Consider the following 16,118-nt stretch of genomic DNA (forward strand, 5'->3'; position numbering starts at 1 on the left):
CCTCCTATCTCTCTGCCTTTTCCCATCACCGCTTCTGAACAAGAGCCGAAATTTCTCAAGTGACAGGAGCACTGCTGTCGAACACTCCCCTATGTTTTTAAGGCAGAGCGTTATTTCTAAAACTGTGCAGTATTTCTTCCATGGATAGGAATTTTCAGTATGTGTTTATATCAAATGTACAGATACTGAGGCCTTTTTAAGTTTTTCTTTCATTGTTTAGAAGTAATTTTCTAGTGTTTAAAACAGCAATTAATAAAAGAAAAATAGGAAATCCTATAAATAAAAAACAGGGTGGATGATCCTGAAGATAGGAATCCAAGTTGTCTCCTGCTTTCTATTCCTATTATTAAATAATTAGACTAGGAATGCAGAATAATTTGCATAAAACGAAAGTATCTTTTTTATGGCTATAAGATACCAAATCAATTGTTTATTAGTTCCATGCATTCATTTTAGTTATCATTAAGGTTCAAAAGCTGACTTATCAATGAAACTCTCCTATATGTACATCCTTTAAAATTTAACAGTTAAAAAGCCAGCAAATTCTGTATTACTAAATTAATAACAGAAACCAAAAAAATCCCTTGATATATTATATCGCCCAATAAAGAGTTAACTCAGTCAAAGGCTCCTGTCAGTGAGTGACTATGGTCTACTTAGCAATGCAGCCTAGTGGGTGTCCACTAGAATAGAGTTTTGTATGTTTGGAGACACAACTGAGAAAGCTCCGTCCCTCATATTTAAGATTTACCTGGGGATGCCCGGCAGTCCGGATATGCTCCAAGGAACCCTTCAGCATCTGTACATCATTTTCCAAGGCCGTATAATCTTCCCATACTCGTTCATTGTCCTGGACAGAAACAGTAACTCAGCTACTTAGTCAGACATTCCCTACTGAATATATATTCATACAATAACTGAATTTAAAACTATGATCCAGCTTACCTGTGTTTATGGTAAGAGAGAAAGCTGATGAGATACAGCACGGTGGTGCCTTGGTACTCAATTCCTTTGAAACTCATCACATTTGGTATTCAAAGCATTTTGATGTGAAAATTTTGTCCTGGTACTCATTGTCTGTTTGATACTCAATCCACAAGCTAGAACTTGTTGGTGTTGGCTGCCTTGTGACTCAATATGTTATTCCTTATGAGAAAAAATTGTTTGGTGCTATTGTTTTTGATACTCATCACGCCTCCCAGAGCAATGAACGAGTACTGAGGTACCATTGTATAAGGTCTTACTGAATCTGTCCTACAAAATATCAGGACAACCACTAGGCTAGCAGTCATCTGGATTTTTGCAGCACAGAAATGTAGCCAGCTGGCTGGCTTTGTGTACAGAAACCCTGTGCACACACTGTCTGGGTGACACTCTCCCAAGTCCAGATGGGAAATTCCAAAGAAGGTCATGGAGAATAAGAGGGTTAAGATTCTGTGGGATTTTCAGATCCAGACACTCAGGCAGGTACTGGATAATCAACCAGACATTGTGGTAGGAGACAAGGGCCAGAAGACAAGGGTGACGATATAGTGCAGGAGTCCCCAATCTATGGTCCGTAGCCCACTGCCAGGCCATGGGCTACCAGCCATCAGGCCGCAAGACAGGCTGGCCAGTGCACGCACGTTTGTGTGTGCACTCACCCCCACTCGCGCTAGAGTCTGCAGACCTGTTTGCCCATGCGCGCAGGGCTAGCAGCAGAGGTGGCTAGAACACGCAAGCATGCACAAACAGGGCTGCTAGCGTGCGGTGGTTACACAGCCCGCTTGCACATCCGTGTGGGATTAGCAGCAGCGGCAGCTAGCTCCAGTGTGCATGCGCAAATGGGGCTGCTAGTCCCATGCAGGTGCCTGCAGCCCTGTTCGCGCAGGCGTATGCGTGCATGCACACACAGATTTCCCACCTGCTCCCTCTCCCTCCGGGCCGCCAGTATGAAAAGTTTGGTGACCTCTGATATAGTGTACAAAATGACAGCAACATCAGGAAGGAGGAGGAGCACCAGGGCCTGAATGAGGAATTAGAGAGGATATGGAAATAAAAGCTGAAGCGATCCCAGTGATGATAGGAGCACTCTGAGCTGGGGAACGGCTACAACAGATCTTAGAAACAACTTCAGAGTTCTCTGTCCAGAACAGTGCAATGCTGGGAAACAACTAAGATATTCCGCAGAACCCTCAATGCATTTGGATGTTTCCAGGCTGGGAAAGACATTTCTTTCTCTTTTCCTATAAGTAGTACCAGCTGATGATCAAACAGCTGGGCCTCACCGGATATACAGCTACCAATTGACCTATGTGCAGATCTACTCAGGATGTTTCTTCAAAAAATATTTTCACTCAAGTATCGGGGAGCTGCAACCACTCACCAATGTAAGATCACAGAGACGGGCACGGATGTGCACCAGTTCATCTTGCAGTTGCCTTTGTTGATAGCAGATCTTCTCCACGGTGGCATCTTGGCCTTTAAACTCCTCCAGCCTCAAGTGTGTTACTTCCAAGGCCTTTTCAAGACGTTCCTGAAACAATACCATTTCGAGAACTGTCAACCCAGCAGAGATTTTCCTTCATTGCAGTTTAATGAATCTGTCACGGTTCTGACAGACAGAGACGAATAAAGCAGAACTCCGAGGCTTGCAAGTTCCTCAAATAACAGGTTTATTAGTTACAAATTATTGGCATGGTCAAGAGTGAAACCAAGTCTGGATACACAAGCAACAATTTCCCAATACAAAGTCAAATGTTCCACCCACAAAAGCTATGTAAGCAATTACGTTCCCCAATATGATTATTTGGCAGGCTTTTTATGAAACGCCCAGTCCACAGTCTCGTGAGCAAAAGGTGACCTTGGTTCCCACAGGACAAAATATTATTTTGACGAGCAAAGCACCTGGGCAACCTCCCTCCCTCCGTTCTATGTGGCAACCTAGAATGAGAAGGAAAATGGCTGCAGCCATGCTCATTTGTAGAGTTGACAGAATCAACAAAACAAACATTTGTTTCAAGGCCTTTTGCAGAACCACAGAAATGGACAGTATCACAGACTACTTAGCACAGGGAGAGAACCAGTCCCAAGACCTTGCAGCTGATATTTGGCAGCAAATGACAACAGGACTTCTAATCTATTTGAGATTGAAAGTCAATTCTAAATAGATATATAAGGAGTTATCATGATATGTGAAAAAGACCTCGGGAAACAAAAGGTCAAACAAGTGGAAATTGAGTCTACAGAAGGAATGGGGGGGGGGGCGCACGGCAAACATCTCAAAAGGCACCAATCCCAGTTTCTTACGCTGTAAAGATGAGAAGGGAAGAGCTGTGCCTTCAAATTTTTAAGGTTCTGTTAATGTCATTTTACAGTAAAGATAGCACTTTTTGTTTGGACTATCTCACAAGACTGATGGAGAAAACATTTAAAAAGAGGCAAACTACCCTACCTCTTCTGGTGATGGCATGGCTCCATCAGCCTTCTCACTGAACACTTTGGCAGGATAACTAAGTTAGAGAAGAAAGTTCACACAGACAGAGAATCTGTTCTGGTGTTGACAGAACTCTGGCTACAGGGAGAAGATAAGGCCAAACATCCTTAGTAATCCATTGTGTGTCCAGTTCTATTTTATAAAAGAAATGTAACAAGGACTATTAAGGAATGTCAGCCTTGCAAGGTAGTCCAGACAAGAAGCACACCCAGAAGTACTAGCTGCAACTTTATTGTAAGGATACATAAACAGAATTTTGCAAGTCTTTTTCCAACCATAGCAAAAAGAGGGAAGATCCCAGAATGATTCACCAAACACAAAGTTCTCAAACATAACAGAGGTAAGCAAATGCTCGTTTGTTCAATGGAAGTGGGATTAGATACCTTTTCAGCACGAAGCTGCCCTGTCTCTTCTTCCAGACCTCGAAGCAGTTTGTCTTGGCCACACAATTTTGTCAAAAGAGCCTGAAAACATAGGGGGGGGGGGAAATGGACTGATTCCAATTAAAGCTCTCAGGTGCTGTGCTGCCCAGGCATAGAAGGTTTTTTTTAAAAAGATTTAGCTTACAAGTTAAAATTCTTTGAAAGAACATTTGGGGTTTTTACAATGAGGACTGCAATGTCCAACATTTTTGGACATGCTAGGCAGGAGATTGGAAGTTACAGCCCCAACTCATCCGGAGAAGGTTGACCACAGAAGCTTACTACTCATGGAAGAAATCCTTGGTTTTATGATGATAAAAGTTCCATATTTCCAAAATTCAATTGATCAACCTTTGAAATTAATTCACTGCAAAGTTCCAAATTAAGCACGTGCTTCTACCAGCTGCTTGACCACCTGCTACAAACAAATGCTTGTATTGTGTAAAGCTTTCTCTGCTGATAAAAGTGTGAATAAGGCATGGGCGTAGGCCAGGGCTGGTCCCTCAGTCCCAATGAGTTACCCTCTATCCATACAATGTAAGGGAACTTATTGTCTGGCCCTAGGGAGTGGAAAACTGATTAGAGATGTGAATCCCAAACCTGATTAAGTTACCAAAATTGGGTAAAAGTGGTTTTTGTTGGGGGGGGGGGGGCTAACAACACAGAAACCTATCAAATAGCTCGTTTGATTGTGTGTTGTCGTGGGAGGGGTACTGTTCTTTATTCTTTTATATTGGTTTTTTAAATTTTTTGTAAGCAGCCCAGAGCCACTGAAAGTGAGTGGGTGGCTATATATGTAAATCTCATGTATGCATGCATATACATACATACACACACACACACACACAATCACAACAGGGACATTTAAATAAGAACTTTCTAATAAACAGTGAAAGGGCTTTCTGATAAGCATTTTGGGGTAATGAAGGAAAAAGTTTGGGAAGCACTGGATTAGAGGGATATCAGAGATATTATAAGAGCAGAACTTTAGGCCTGAAGCCACAGCTCCAAGATCAAAAGGCAGAAACATGTGGCCAAATGACGGGAAGTTTGATCTGGTGGTTAAGGCCCTAGAATAATAAAAGGAAAACACCTCTCCCATTGATCATGGTGTATGCATTCCTTCAAGTCAATTTTGACTGCTTAGACTAGTCCGTGCAGGTTTTTTGGCAAGGTATTTTGGAAGTGGATTGCCATTGCCTCTTTTCCAGGGTTGAGACAGAATGACTGGCCCAAAATCACACAGTTGGCTTTGCACCCAAAGTGGGAGAAAAATTCATGGTCTCCCATTTTCCAGCCTGATGCCTTAACCACAAGCTCTCTCAAAGAAGCCGTAGGCCCATGTAAAATTATTTAACTCAAACTAAAATAATCTTCTAGACTTGGATGGAACCTTTTCTGGGGGGGGGGAGGGGGGACCAGATTTTTGCCATTTGGTCCTGGAGGAATCTGCCTAATTGCCTTTTTTGCTGTTCTTAGGCCAACAGTGAAATATATTCATTTTCATTTTACAATTAACCTTTGAGATTTTCTTTCTTTTCTTTTTCAAATGGTACTTTTTTTTTTTACTGCCACTGCGTTTGGAATAGCTTGGTTTTATTCAGTTTACTTTTCCACCGCTATTTATATCATTCTCAAATCTCAGCTTAGTGATAAGACTCCGGGGAGAAGGGGAAGAATGACCTCTTTCAGAGGTAAATCAGTACAGGTAGTCCTCGACTTATGACCACAACTGAGCCTCAAATTTCTGTTGCTAAGTGAGACATTAGTTAAGTGAGCTTTGCCCACATTTTACGACCTTTCCTACAACACTTGTTAAGTGAATCGCTGCAGTTGTTAGTAACACAGTTGTTAAATGAATCTGGCTTCCCCATTGACTTTGCTTGTCAGAAGGTCACAAAAGGTGATCACATGATCTCAGGGCACTGCAACCGTCATTAAGTATGAGTCAGTTGCCAAGCATCTGAATTTTAATCACGGGACCCTGGGGATGCTGCAACGGTCGTAAGTGTGAAAAATGGTCATAAGTCCCTTTTTTCAGTGCTGTTGTAACTTCGAATGGTCACTAAGTGAACTGTTATAAGTCAAGGACTGCCTGTAAGGGAAATTGGCAAAGCAAAAGCAATACACATCATCCATTGGTCAGAGAAGAGAAATGCATACATCAGTGTCACTTTCAAACCGCTGCCTGCCAAGAGACTGGCTGCTCCTTTCCCTCAGCGCGTTTCGACCCTAGAAAGACAGTAAATAGAGCATCCATGTTATCACCCCACAAATAGAAGGGGGAAGAAGTGGCAGCACTGGCTTTTGCCTCAAAGCAGGGGACACTCTGCACATACTCAAGAGATTTGCCCAAACCTGGATCTAAAAAGGTTTCTATGAGTACTTTGGTGCAACCCTTGCATAAAGAAACCTAGCCAGTCAGGGAGAAAGCGAGGCAAAATCTTAGCTTAAGGGACTAGATTTTCACACGCGGGGAGGTGTTAATATCAAGTCGGATTCTGTCATATTATGACCGTTTGCATCTCAAAACAAGGAGCCTGAAAGACATTTTTTAAAATCCAAATGCTGATTCTTACTAAAATTAACCGAGTGAAAGTGACGCGGTTAAACAGGGTTTAGCCAAAATCTTGCTAAACTAGGGGTAGGCAACCTTGGCTCTTTTACGACTTGTGGACTTCAACTCCCAGAATTCCTGAGCCAGCATGGCTGGCTCAGGAATTCTGGGAGTTGAAGTCCACGAGTCATAAAAAAGCCAAGGTTGTCTACCCCTGTGCTAAGCTATATTACCTCAGCAGCAATACAATAGTCTAATGGGACATTCAAGATCGCAAACGGCAATCACATAACCCAAGGACGCTGCGGCCATCATGAATGCACGCCAAGCGCCTGAATTCTGATCACATGACCATGTGCCATTTTTTCACTGCCGTTGTAACTTTGAATGGTTGCTAAACGAAGGGTTGTAAGTGAAAAACTGCCTGTTACTATCTATGTCTTACTAAAATTCTGGCATCTGTTTTCCTGCAGTTCTTGCAATTGGGCAAAACATTGCATCATAGGGAAACCATTTTTGAATCAACCTATCTCAAATAAGCTAACTTAAAGAATGTGACCAAAATCCAGGAGCCCTGACTCCCGGGGGACTGAAATTTGGCAAAATTGTGACTGTTCCAATGCCACCAACTGCTGCACTGCTGCAGTCAGCCATGGCCACATGACTGTCACTTCTTACTATACTTCCCCAAAATGGCTCTCTGTCCCACCTCCCTCTGGCCTCTGCACCCAATTGGCTGGCAGCAAGGCCCGATAGGTGAGCAGCAATTGGCTGCCTTGAAACCAAGGCCGAAATCTGAAATTTCTAAACCGTGGTGGGCAGAGAGGAAAGGATGAGAGTGTGCCTTAGATGCCTTCTGGCAAGTTAAGGCTGGTTGGGGGTTGCTGGCAGTTGACAGGTTAGTCTCCCTGGAGGGAGGAGATCAACAGTTCCCTTGGTTCCCTCTATCCCCAGCACAGGGGTAGGCAGTTCCATGGGTCAGCTGAAGAGGAGGAGGAGGGTAGGAGGAAGAAGAGGAGGAGGAAGAGGTGGAGACAGAAGCTTCAACATGTCTTTGCTAAAGGTGATGAAGCAAAAGAAACAGTGCCAACCTATATTATATGTGAAAAGAAGGAAAACCCAGTGGGTGATGGGTTGTCCATCACTACATACCATTATATTTGAATACTTAAAGTTCTTCCAAGACAATTTGGATCTGGTTGTTCATGGGTCGGCTGAGGAGGAAAAGGAGCGGAGGTAGGAGAAAGAGGAGGAGGAGGAGGAGGAGGAGACAGAAGCTTCAACATGGCTTTGCTAAGTCATGAAGAGAAACACTGCCAACCCATATTATATGTGGAAAGAAGGAAAACCCAATGGGTGGGTGATGAATTGACCATCACCACATACCATTATATTTGAATACTTAAAGCTCTTCCAAGACAATTTGGATCTGGCTGTTCACATCCCTGCCCAAATCCTTACTGCGCAACCAGGAATAAATGTTCCAGCTACTGGCTGGTTCGTATTACTATGAACAATGGTAGAAAAGAGTCGTATAAATATGACCACTAGACATTCTATGCAGTTATCTAGTTAATTGTTTGCACTAGCATTGCCTGTGATGGTAAGGTTGTTGGCCAAGAACAGAGGAGGAACCGAGTACAAATCTACATACCGTGATCCCTATAGATGTCCTTTTCCCTGGGGTGGGCCGAGTGGGCAGGGGAGGAAGGGGTGGTAGGTGCAGGTAGCTTGATGAGGCGGAGTGGGGGGTTATCTGTAGGAAAAGGGAAGGCAATATTAAGGAATACAGCCAAGGGTTAGGAGCAGGTCATGTGACAGTGCAAAAAAACAACAACCCTTAAATGTACATTATACACGAAGTACTTTTCAGAAAACTCTTTAGAGCTTTCGTTCTAGGCAGGAAGCAGGTTTCTAGCTATGATGATGATGGTGATGGTGATGATGATGATGATGATGATGATGATGATAATAATAATAATAATAATAGAGTTGGAAGGGGCCTTGGAGGTCATCTAGTCCAACACCCTGCTTAGGCAGGAGACCTTATACCATTTCGGACAAATGACTGTCCAGTCTCTTCTTAAAAACTTCCAGTGTTGGAACATTCACCGCTCCTGGAGGCAGGTTGTTCCACTGGTTAATTGTTCTAACTGTCACAAAGGAATTCTCGAACACAAACATGGAAACTTCAAAAGTGGTTGAGGACAAGGATCATCTTCTCGCAAGACAATCAAAAGTTGCTACAGGTAATCTTCAGCCAGGCAATTATGGTTGTAAGTTGTAACAGTCGTAAAGCAGGTCATCACATGACCAGACCCAATTTTATTATGCTTTTTTGCAGCAGTCATTAAATAAACACAGCGATCATAAAACAAAAAACTGCAGTTGCTAAGCAAACTCATCGTTCACTGTAACTAAATGCCAATTTCCGGGGGGGGGGGGAATGTAAAATGCAGTCACGTGATAACGGGATGTTGTAAATGTCAGTTGGTTGCCAAGTGCCCAACATGCAGTCATGTGACCTGGGGGGAGGCGGCTGTTGGAATTTCAGAAACAGGTCATAAGTACCCCAGGAAGCTGCATTGCAACACAGAATGATTGCTAAGCAACTGGTTATAAGTTGAGGACTACCTGTATTTTGCTTTATTGGCATCATTTATATCATTTATATAATTGGGCCGGAGAATTCAGCTTTTGCTGGGGCAGAATTACAGGTAGTCCTCAACTTACGACCAAAATTGAGTCCAAAATGTATGTTGCTAAGTGAGAAATTTGTTAAGTGACTTTTGCCCCATTTGTACGACTTTCCTCGCCACATTTGTTAAGCGAACCACTGGAGTTCTTAAATTAGTAATACGGTTGTTAAGTGAATCTGGTTTCCCCCACTGACTTCGCTTGTCAGAAGGTCGCAAAAGTGGATCAGTTGTCAAGCCTCTGAATGTAAATCACGTAACCATGGGGATGCTACAACGGTCATAAGCGTGAAAAATAGCCGTAAGTCACTTTTCGCAATGCCGTTGCAACTTTGAACGGTCATTAAATGAACTGTTGTAAGTCAAGAGCTACCCATACTTAGCCACAAATGCAATATTTTCACACAAAAAATGCAGGAAACCACACAGTCCAGTCATGATGAATGCAGAGGGCACATTCTGTCTGTATATGTGATACTCCAGACCTAGCATATCTAGATTTTGCAGGCTAGATACAGATGAGAGGGAGCATAGCCAATAGAGCAGGAAAATGAAAAATGCTATACATCTCTGTCTCTCCGATACTCACCAGTCGGCCGTGAAGCCGAGACATGACCAAAGCACGGGATGGGCCAACCGGTGGAGAGAGGTAACCTCGGTCTGTAAACTGGCAGAGATAGAGAAACATTCATGAGACATTCAAACTCAGATTGTAGAGAGAATTCAAAGTTTATTTGTTGGTTGACTTGATGTGTATAGGCCCCATCTTACCTTAAAGCCACGTCAAAACCCAAAAATGAATCAATAAAAATAAAAATACGAACGTGTTGAATCAGCAGTAGAAACACAAGCAGCACAAAAAAAACCACCCAAGGATCAATGGCAGGATTAATGAATACATTACATGCAATTCAACCATTGGAAAAAAAAATCTCCAAAACCACCAGACTAGTTCCACGGTGTTGGCAAAATCACCAACAAGCTTAGAAAACCAGGAGCCAAGGCGGTTCAAATGAATACAGCTTTATTGCATGCTGACGTTCTCTACAAGAATCTGAACTACTAATGGTCAAAGCGAATTGGCGGTAGATGAGATTCAATGGAATTCAAGGTGGGCTGGACTTAAGACCTCTTGTGGGTGCAAAGGGAGGTGAGACTGAGGACGTGTTTGACCCCTCCCTTGGGCTCAGCCTGGTCATCTCCTACAGCAGGGATCTTCAAACTTGGCCCTTTGATGACTTGTGGACTTCAACTCCCGGAATTCCTCAGCCAGCATGGCTGAGGAATTCTGGGAGTTGAAGTCCACAAGTCATCAAAGGGCCAAGTTTGAAGACCCCTCTGCTACAGTCATATCTTCAGAGCCTTCCTAAAGTCCGGGAGGGTCATGTCTAGTCTAAGCTCAGGAGGAACGATATTCCAGTGAGATTGTTGTGCTTACTGAAGCCGAAATTCCCACTTACTCTGTTCTGTTGCGGTCTCCCCATTGAAGCGGCCAAGCCATCTTCACCCACAGGCTGGACTCTATGAAGATGAGGACTTTGAGTGTAGTGCCTGGCATAGGAGTCCTCAGTAGTAGGGAACACATCGTACCGGTCTGCAGGGGTCAGAGAGTGGCCTTTGTGGGCCGCCAATGCAACAGCATAAGGGTTATTGGGAAGGCATTTGTTGGGGGCAATATCTACCCTTCCCATAGGGGTGTTGGCATGCAGAATCCTAGGAGAGCTCATGATGGAGAGATCGTCACAGGAGGCAGCCTGTGCAACAGCTGATCGCGGAGGGCTCCGATGGACATCATGAGGGCTCCAGCGGGCATCCTGCGCATCTGATGGTTGAGTCCGTGGCAACTTGGGGGACTCAGCTGGGGCTAGCGGGAGGGAGTAGGCTCGGGAGGAACGCAGGGAAAGCACAGGGGAAGGCTGAAATATCCAGGATGGAGAAGGAGGAGGTGGGCTTTCCGATGAAGGCGGTAGCGGGGTCCGTGGCCGGGAAGAGAACTTAGTGCAACTAACAGGAGAAGGACATCCATGTGTCTGGGAAGACAGGGAACTGCCAAGAGAAGATGAAGGAGAAGAGAAAGTCAATTGTGGTGATTCTTAAGGGCTTTGGAGAGCCAGAGTAGCTATCTGCTACTACATCCTTCCCACTCTTTACAGCAGGGATGTGTCCAACCTTGGCCCCTTTGAGACTGGCAAACTTCAACTCCCAGAATTCCCCAGCCAACCATGCTGGCTGGGGAATTCTGGGAGTTGAAGTCCACCTGTCTTAAAGTGGCCAAGTTTGGACATCCCTCCTCTACAGCATCCATTGAAGTGAATCTGGCTTTGCCTCTCCTTACCTCAGTTCTGGCTGCTCTTTCTTTTCGTGGCAGTAGCTCCCGTTGAGCGAACTGGATAAAGAAGCCCTCTTAAGGCAAGGGGATCCCTTCTGGATGTCAGGCAGGTGGAGGCTCTCGGATGAGGAGGCCCGGGCCTCCTGGATCTCTGAGAGATGGGCAACTTCCAGCGACTCGGTGCTTTTGGCACAATCATCCTGGGGGAGCCGGATGTCCTCAAAGCTGGTGTGGGCAGACACTGAGTGGCTGTGGAGACCCCCTTGGTTGCTGAGGTGGAGGCAAAAGGGGACATTTTTATTTTATTGTATTTATTTTATAACCCACCTTTATTGCTTTTTACAAATAACTCAAAGTGGCGAACAAATGCACCTTCCTTCTCCTGTTTTCCCCATAAAACCTCTATGAATTGTGTGTTAGGCCGAGAGTGAGCGGCTGGCCCAAAATCACCCAGCCAACTTTCATGCCTAAGACAGGACTAGAACTCAGTCTCCTGATGATTGGCCCAAAGTCACCCAGTTGATTTTCTATGCCTAAGGCAGGACTAGAACTCACAGACTCCTAGTGATTGGTGATTGGCCCAAAGTCTAGCTGCTTTTCTTGCCTAAGGTGGGACTAGAACTCACTGTCTCCTGATGATTGCCCCAAAGTCACCTAGCTGGCTGTCATGCCTAAGGCGGGACTAGAACTCACAGACTCCTGATTGGTAATTGGCCCAAGGTCTAGCTGCTTTTCTTGCCTAAGGTGGGACTAGAACTCACAGTCTCCTGATGACTGGTAATTGGCCCAAAGTCTAACTGCTTTTCTTGTCTGAGGTGGGACTAGAACTCACAGTCTCCTGGTGATTGCCCCAAAGTCGCCCAGCCAACTTTCATGCCTAAGACAGGACTAGAACTCACAGTCTCCTGGTTTCTAGTCTTGTGCCTTAAGCATTACACCAATAAATCCAAGTGACTGTTCCAGGTCTCCATAACATTGCCCATTATTCCCAGTGTGAAATCCAGCTCCTCCCTCTTCAGCCAAATGCTGCCCTGTCTGAATAGCTCCATCAAGATGCCTTCCCAGTTCTTCCACAAGGACAACTTACAAATTCAGTTCTTGTGTTCTTCCACTATCTTTTTTTTCTTGTCCAATTCTGACTTTAATAGCATTCACTCTCTTTTCACGGGATTATTCTTTCCGGAACTTTCTACGGTACATTATGTCCCATCTCCTTAGACCAGGGGTAGGCAACCTTGGCTCTTTTATGACTCGTGGACTTCAACTCCCAGAATTCCTGAGCCAGCCATGCTGAGGGGAAAGGAAGAGGTTTCCAAGCTGAGCCATGCTGGCTCAGGAATTCTGGGAATTGAAGTCCACGAGTCATAAAAGAGAGAAGGTTGCCTACCCCTACGCAAAATTGGCAATGCACTCACAACTGGGCTGTGTGTCTGTCCCCATACCCAGCCCTTACAGGTTTCCACAGTTGCACTCAGCCACAGATGATTGGTTCATGGCCCTGATCCAGCTATTCATATCCAACTGGGTGTCTGCACTGAAATAGTAAGTCCGCATGCCAGGGTGTTCAGCCTATGGGGAAAAAGAAAAAGAAGTTTCTTGTAATGGTTGGAGTCTCCACAAGAGGGCAGAAGATACACTTAGAACACCAGCAGAAAAGGAGAGAGTTGGAATTGTTGGTTTCCTATACCAGGGGTCCTCAACCTTGGCAACTTTAAGACTTGTGGACTTCAACTCCCAGAATTCCTCAGCCAGCAAAGAATTCTAGGAGTTGAAGTCCACAAGTCTTAAAGTTGCCAAGGTTGGAGACCCCTGTCCTATACCACTCCTAGCAAATAACATCACTTTGCTTTATAGTGCCTGGACTCTTGCTCATTTCGTTTTGTGGGGAGCTTCAAGATACTCTGTAGCAGTATTTCGCAACCTTGGCAACTTGAAGATATGAGGACTTCAACTCCCAGGATTCCCTAGCATGGCTGGCTGGGGAATTCTGGGAGTTGAAGTCCACACATCTTCAAGCTGCCAAGGTTGAGAAACGCTGCTCTGTAGGACGGTTGCATGACTGCCTTAGCAAGGAGACGCCACATGGCTATTTCTCAATCCATCGTGTTGAAGACACCCATTAGAGAAAGCTAGCCAACTATACTGACAAAGCATTCTGGGCAGCCTCTTGTCTGAGATGCAGTGAAGGATAATGAGTGGGTTTGCATTCAATTTGTCACTGCCTGCCATCGAATGTGGCTGTTTCACTGTCCTAAAGGTAGGGTAGGAGCTTCAGTAAGCAATTCTAAAACCTCGCCAAAAATGCTGCAGGGACTTGTTTAGGCAGTAGTAGCCAGGAGTCAAAGCTAACTCAAAGACACCACCACCAACAACAAACAACAAAAAGGTCCTGAATTAGATTTGGTACCATTTGTACATCTTCCAATCTATGCATCTCATGGTATTGAGTAGGGGGTTGGACTAGAAGATCTCCAAGGTCCCTTCCAACCCTATTATTCTGTGTTCTGGTTCCTCTGCCTGAAAGTCTCTGTAGATCAACTGCTAGCAGGCAGAGCAAGAAATCCTAGTTGATGCAGCTTTTAAACTAGGCTAAGTGAAGCACTGTTTTGCCAGAAGCTGAATGCACCAGGCCCTTGAGTTCCTTGATGAGGAAAAAAAGCAGGCTCAAAGATTCTAAATCGATATATCATACAGTTAGTCCTCAACTTACAACTAGAAATGAGCCTGGAATTTTGATTAAAAATCATTGTGGTCATTAAGCGGGTCAACAAATGACTTGATTTTTATGACCCTTTTATGATGATTCATAAAGCAAACTCACATGGTCGTTAGACAAAACCCCCATGGTTATTAAGCAAATCCAGTGTATTCAACAGGTGGCTTTTGCCATTTTCTGCTGGAAAACGTGAGCCAGCTGCCAATCACCCAAAATGCAATCAGGTGACTGGGGGGGGGAGGGGTAGTAGCATTTGTATCTTCAAGGTCCTAAGTAGCTTTTTTGAAGTCTGTCATAATTTTGCACTGTGGTTAAGTGAACGTTCATTAAGTCGAAGACCACCTGTATTAGACAGATGAGCCAACAATGGAGGCAAATAGCTTCCCATACGGTATTCACCACATATAGACCTTGCTGCTTAAAGCTGAGGCAATGGTCAGACTCTATGGTGGTGACCATGGATAGATTAAGAGAAATTTCATCATCACAGGAGGGACAAAAGCATAAATGAGGGTCCTTCCTCCTGACCTTGAATACAAAGCGACGGTTCTTCTTCTCCTTGGAGAAAGCTGTCCGAATCTCGTAGCTGGGGAGGAGGATACTGCCCAAAACCATCTCTTCACGGCTGTCTACAACACACCCCACAAAAAAAAAGCTTGTCAGGGCTCCTGCTCAAAGCAGATGGGGAGAAAACTCCTCATTTCCTACCAACACGACTGTTTCAAGGAACTGGCTTATGCTTACAGCAGTGCTTCTCGACTTCAAACCATCACTAAATGAACAGTCGTCAGCCGAGGACTACCTGCATTTCTTTTTTTAAACTTCTGTTCCTAGTACTTAGGAATTGTTGCCTTTGATTTCTGCCTGTTGATGCATCACCACACTAGGCCCTCAAAACAGGCCTACCCAGTGGTGGGATTCAAATATGCGAACAACCGGTTCTCTGTGTGGATGCCACTTCTAGAAGTCCGTTCTGGGCCTGGGCAACAAAAAATTAGCTACCGGTTCTGCCGAAGTGGTGCGAATCGGCTGAATCCCACCACTGGTCCTGCCTCCAAATAATTTGCTTCCACCTCAAGGAAACTGAAACAGAAACGCAAGAAAATCCTAATTACCTCGGTAGTAGAAGAGGCAGTAATTGGAAAGGACAAACCAGCGCCGTTTCCACAATTTGAGCCCAGAGCTATCCTGAAAGAAACAAAAATAAAAGGTGGTGGGTTAGTCCAAAGTCGTGTCAGAAGTTTTACCTAGGTAGAACAGGATTCCCTGATTTTAACTCTTTGTAGGGCCCAGGTCTGCTAGAGTTCTGCAATGATATCAAGCGATTTGGGGCCATTTCGCACCCATGATAAAAAAAATTCATTTTTTTCTGGGGTTTTAAAAAGGGAACTGTGAAGAGTTGTTTCGTTTTTGCATGATGCTAAACCCAATTTAAAACTGGCTACAATTTTAGCGTGTTTCCAAACTCAAGCTAGCAAGAAAACAACAGTTCAGCAATAGTACCGGTAGTCCCCAACTTACAACCATTTGTTTAGTAACCATTTGAAGTTACAATGGCCCTGAACAAAGTGACTTGTGACTGTTTTTCACCCTTACGACCACTGTAGCTTCCCCACAGACATGTGATCAAAATTCAGATGCGTGGCAACTGGTGTGTATTTACGGTAGGGCAGTTGCGTGTCCCGGGGTCATGTAACCACCTTTTGCAACCTTCTGATAAGCAAAGTCAATGGGGAAGCCAGATTCACTTATTGTGTTACTAACTTAACAACTGCAACTATTCGCTTAACAAGTGTGGCAAGAACGGTCATAAAATGGAGCATAGCTCACTTAATAACTGTCTCGCTTAGCAACAGAAATTTTGGGCTCAATTGTGGTCATAAGTCAAAGAGTACCTGGATTCAATTTTGTGAAAGCTTATCC

The 16,118-nt window shown here is 44.4% G+C and overlaps 1 protein-coding gene across 1 annotated transcript in view; it reads right to left on the reverse strand.

The window, feature by feature from the left end:
* Window positions 1-16,118, reverse strand: part of PLEKHA4 (pleckstrin homology domain containing A4) — a 33,491-nt gene that overhangs the window by 14,697 nt on the left and 2,676 nt on the right. The window contains exons 3-13 of the mRNA XM_029283021.1: window positions 15,311-15,383; window positions 14,724-14,824; window positions 12,933-13,048; window positions 11,486-11,749; window positions 10,611-11,196; window positions 9,740-9,817; window positions 8,109-8,210; window positions 6,061-6,129; window positions 3,859-3,939; window positions 2,366-2,515; window positions 752-850 (exon numbers count right to left, since the gene is read on the reverse strand). Coding sequence (XP_029138854.1) covers window positions 752-850; window positions 2,366-2,515; window positions 3,859-3,939; window positions 6,061-6,129; window positions 8,109-8,210; window positions 9,740-9,817; window positions 10,611-11,196; window positions 11,486-11,749; window positions 12,933-13,048; window positions 14,724-14,824; window positions 15,311-15,383 — 1,719 coding nt within the window. The remainder of the gene's footprint in view (window positions 1-751; window positions 851-2,365; window positions 2,516-3,858; window positions 3,940-6,060; window positions 6,130-8,108; window positions 8,211-9,739; window positions 9,818-10,610; window positions 11,197-11,485; window positions 11,750-12,932; window positions 13,049-14,723; window positions 14,825-15,310; window positions 15,384-16,118) is intronic.

The sequence above is a fragment of the Protobothrops mucrosquamatus genome, unplaced genomic scaffold (assembly GCF_001527695.2).
Source record: "Protobothrops mucrosquamatus isolate PMUCROS unplaced genomic scaffold, P.Mucros_1.0 scaffold8, whole genome shotgun sequence".
Classification (NCBI taxonomy): Eukaryota; Metazoa; Chordata; class Lepidosauria; order Squamata; family Viperidae; genus Protobothrops; species Protobothrops mucrosquamatus.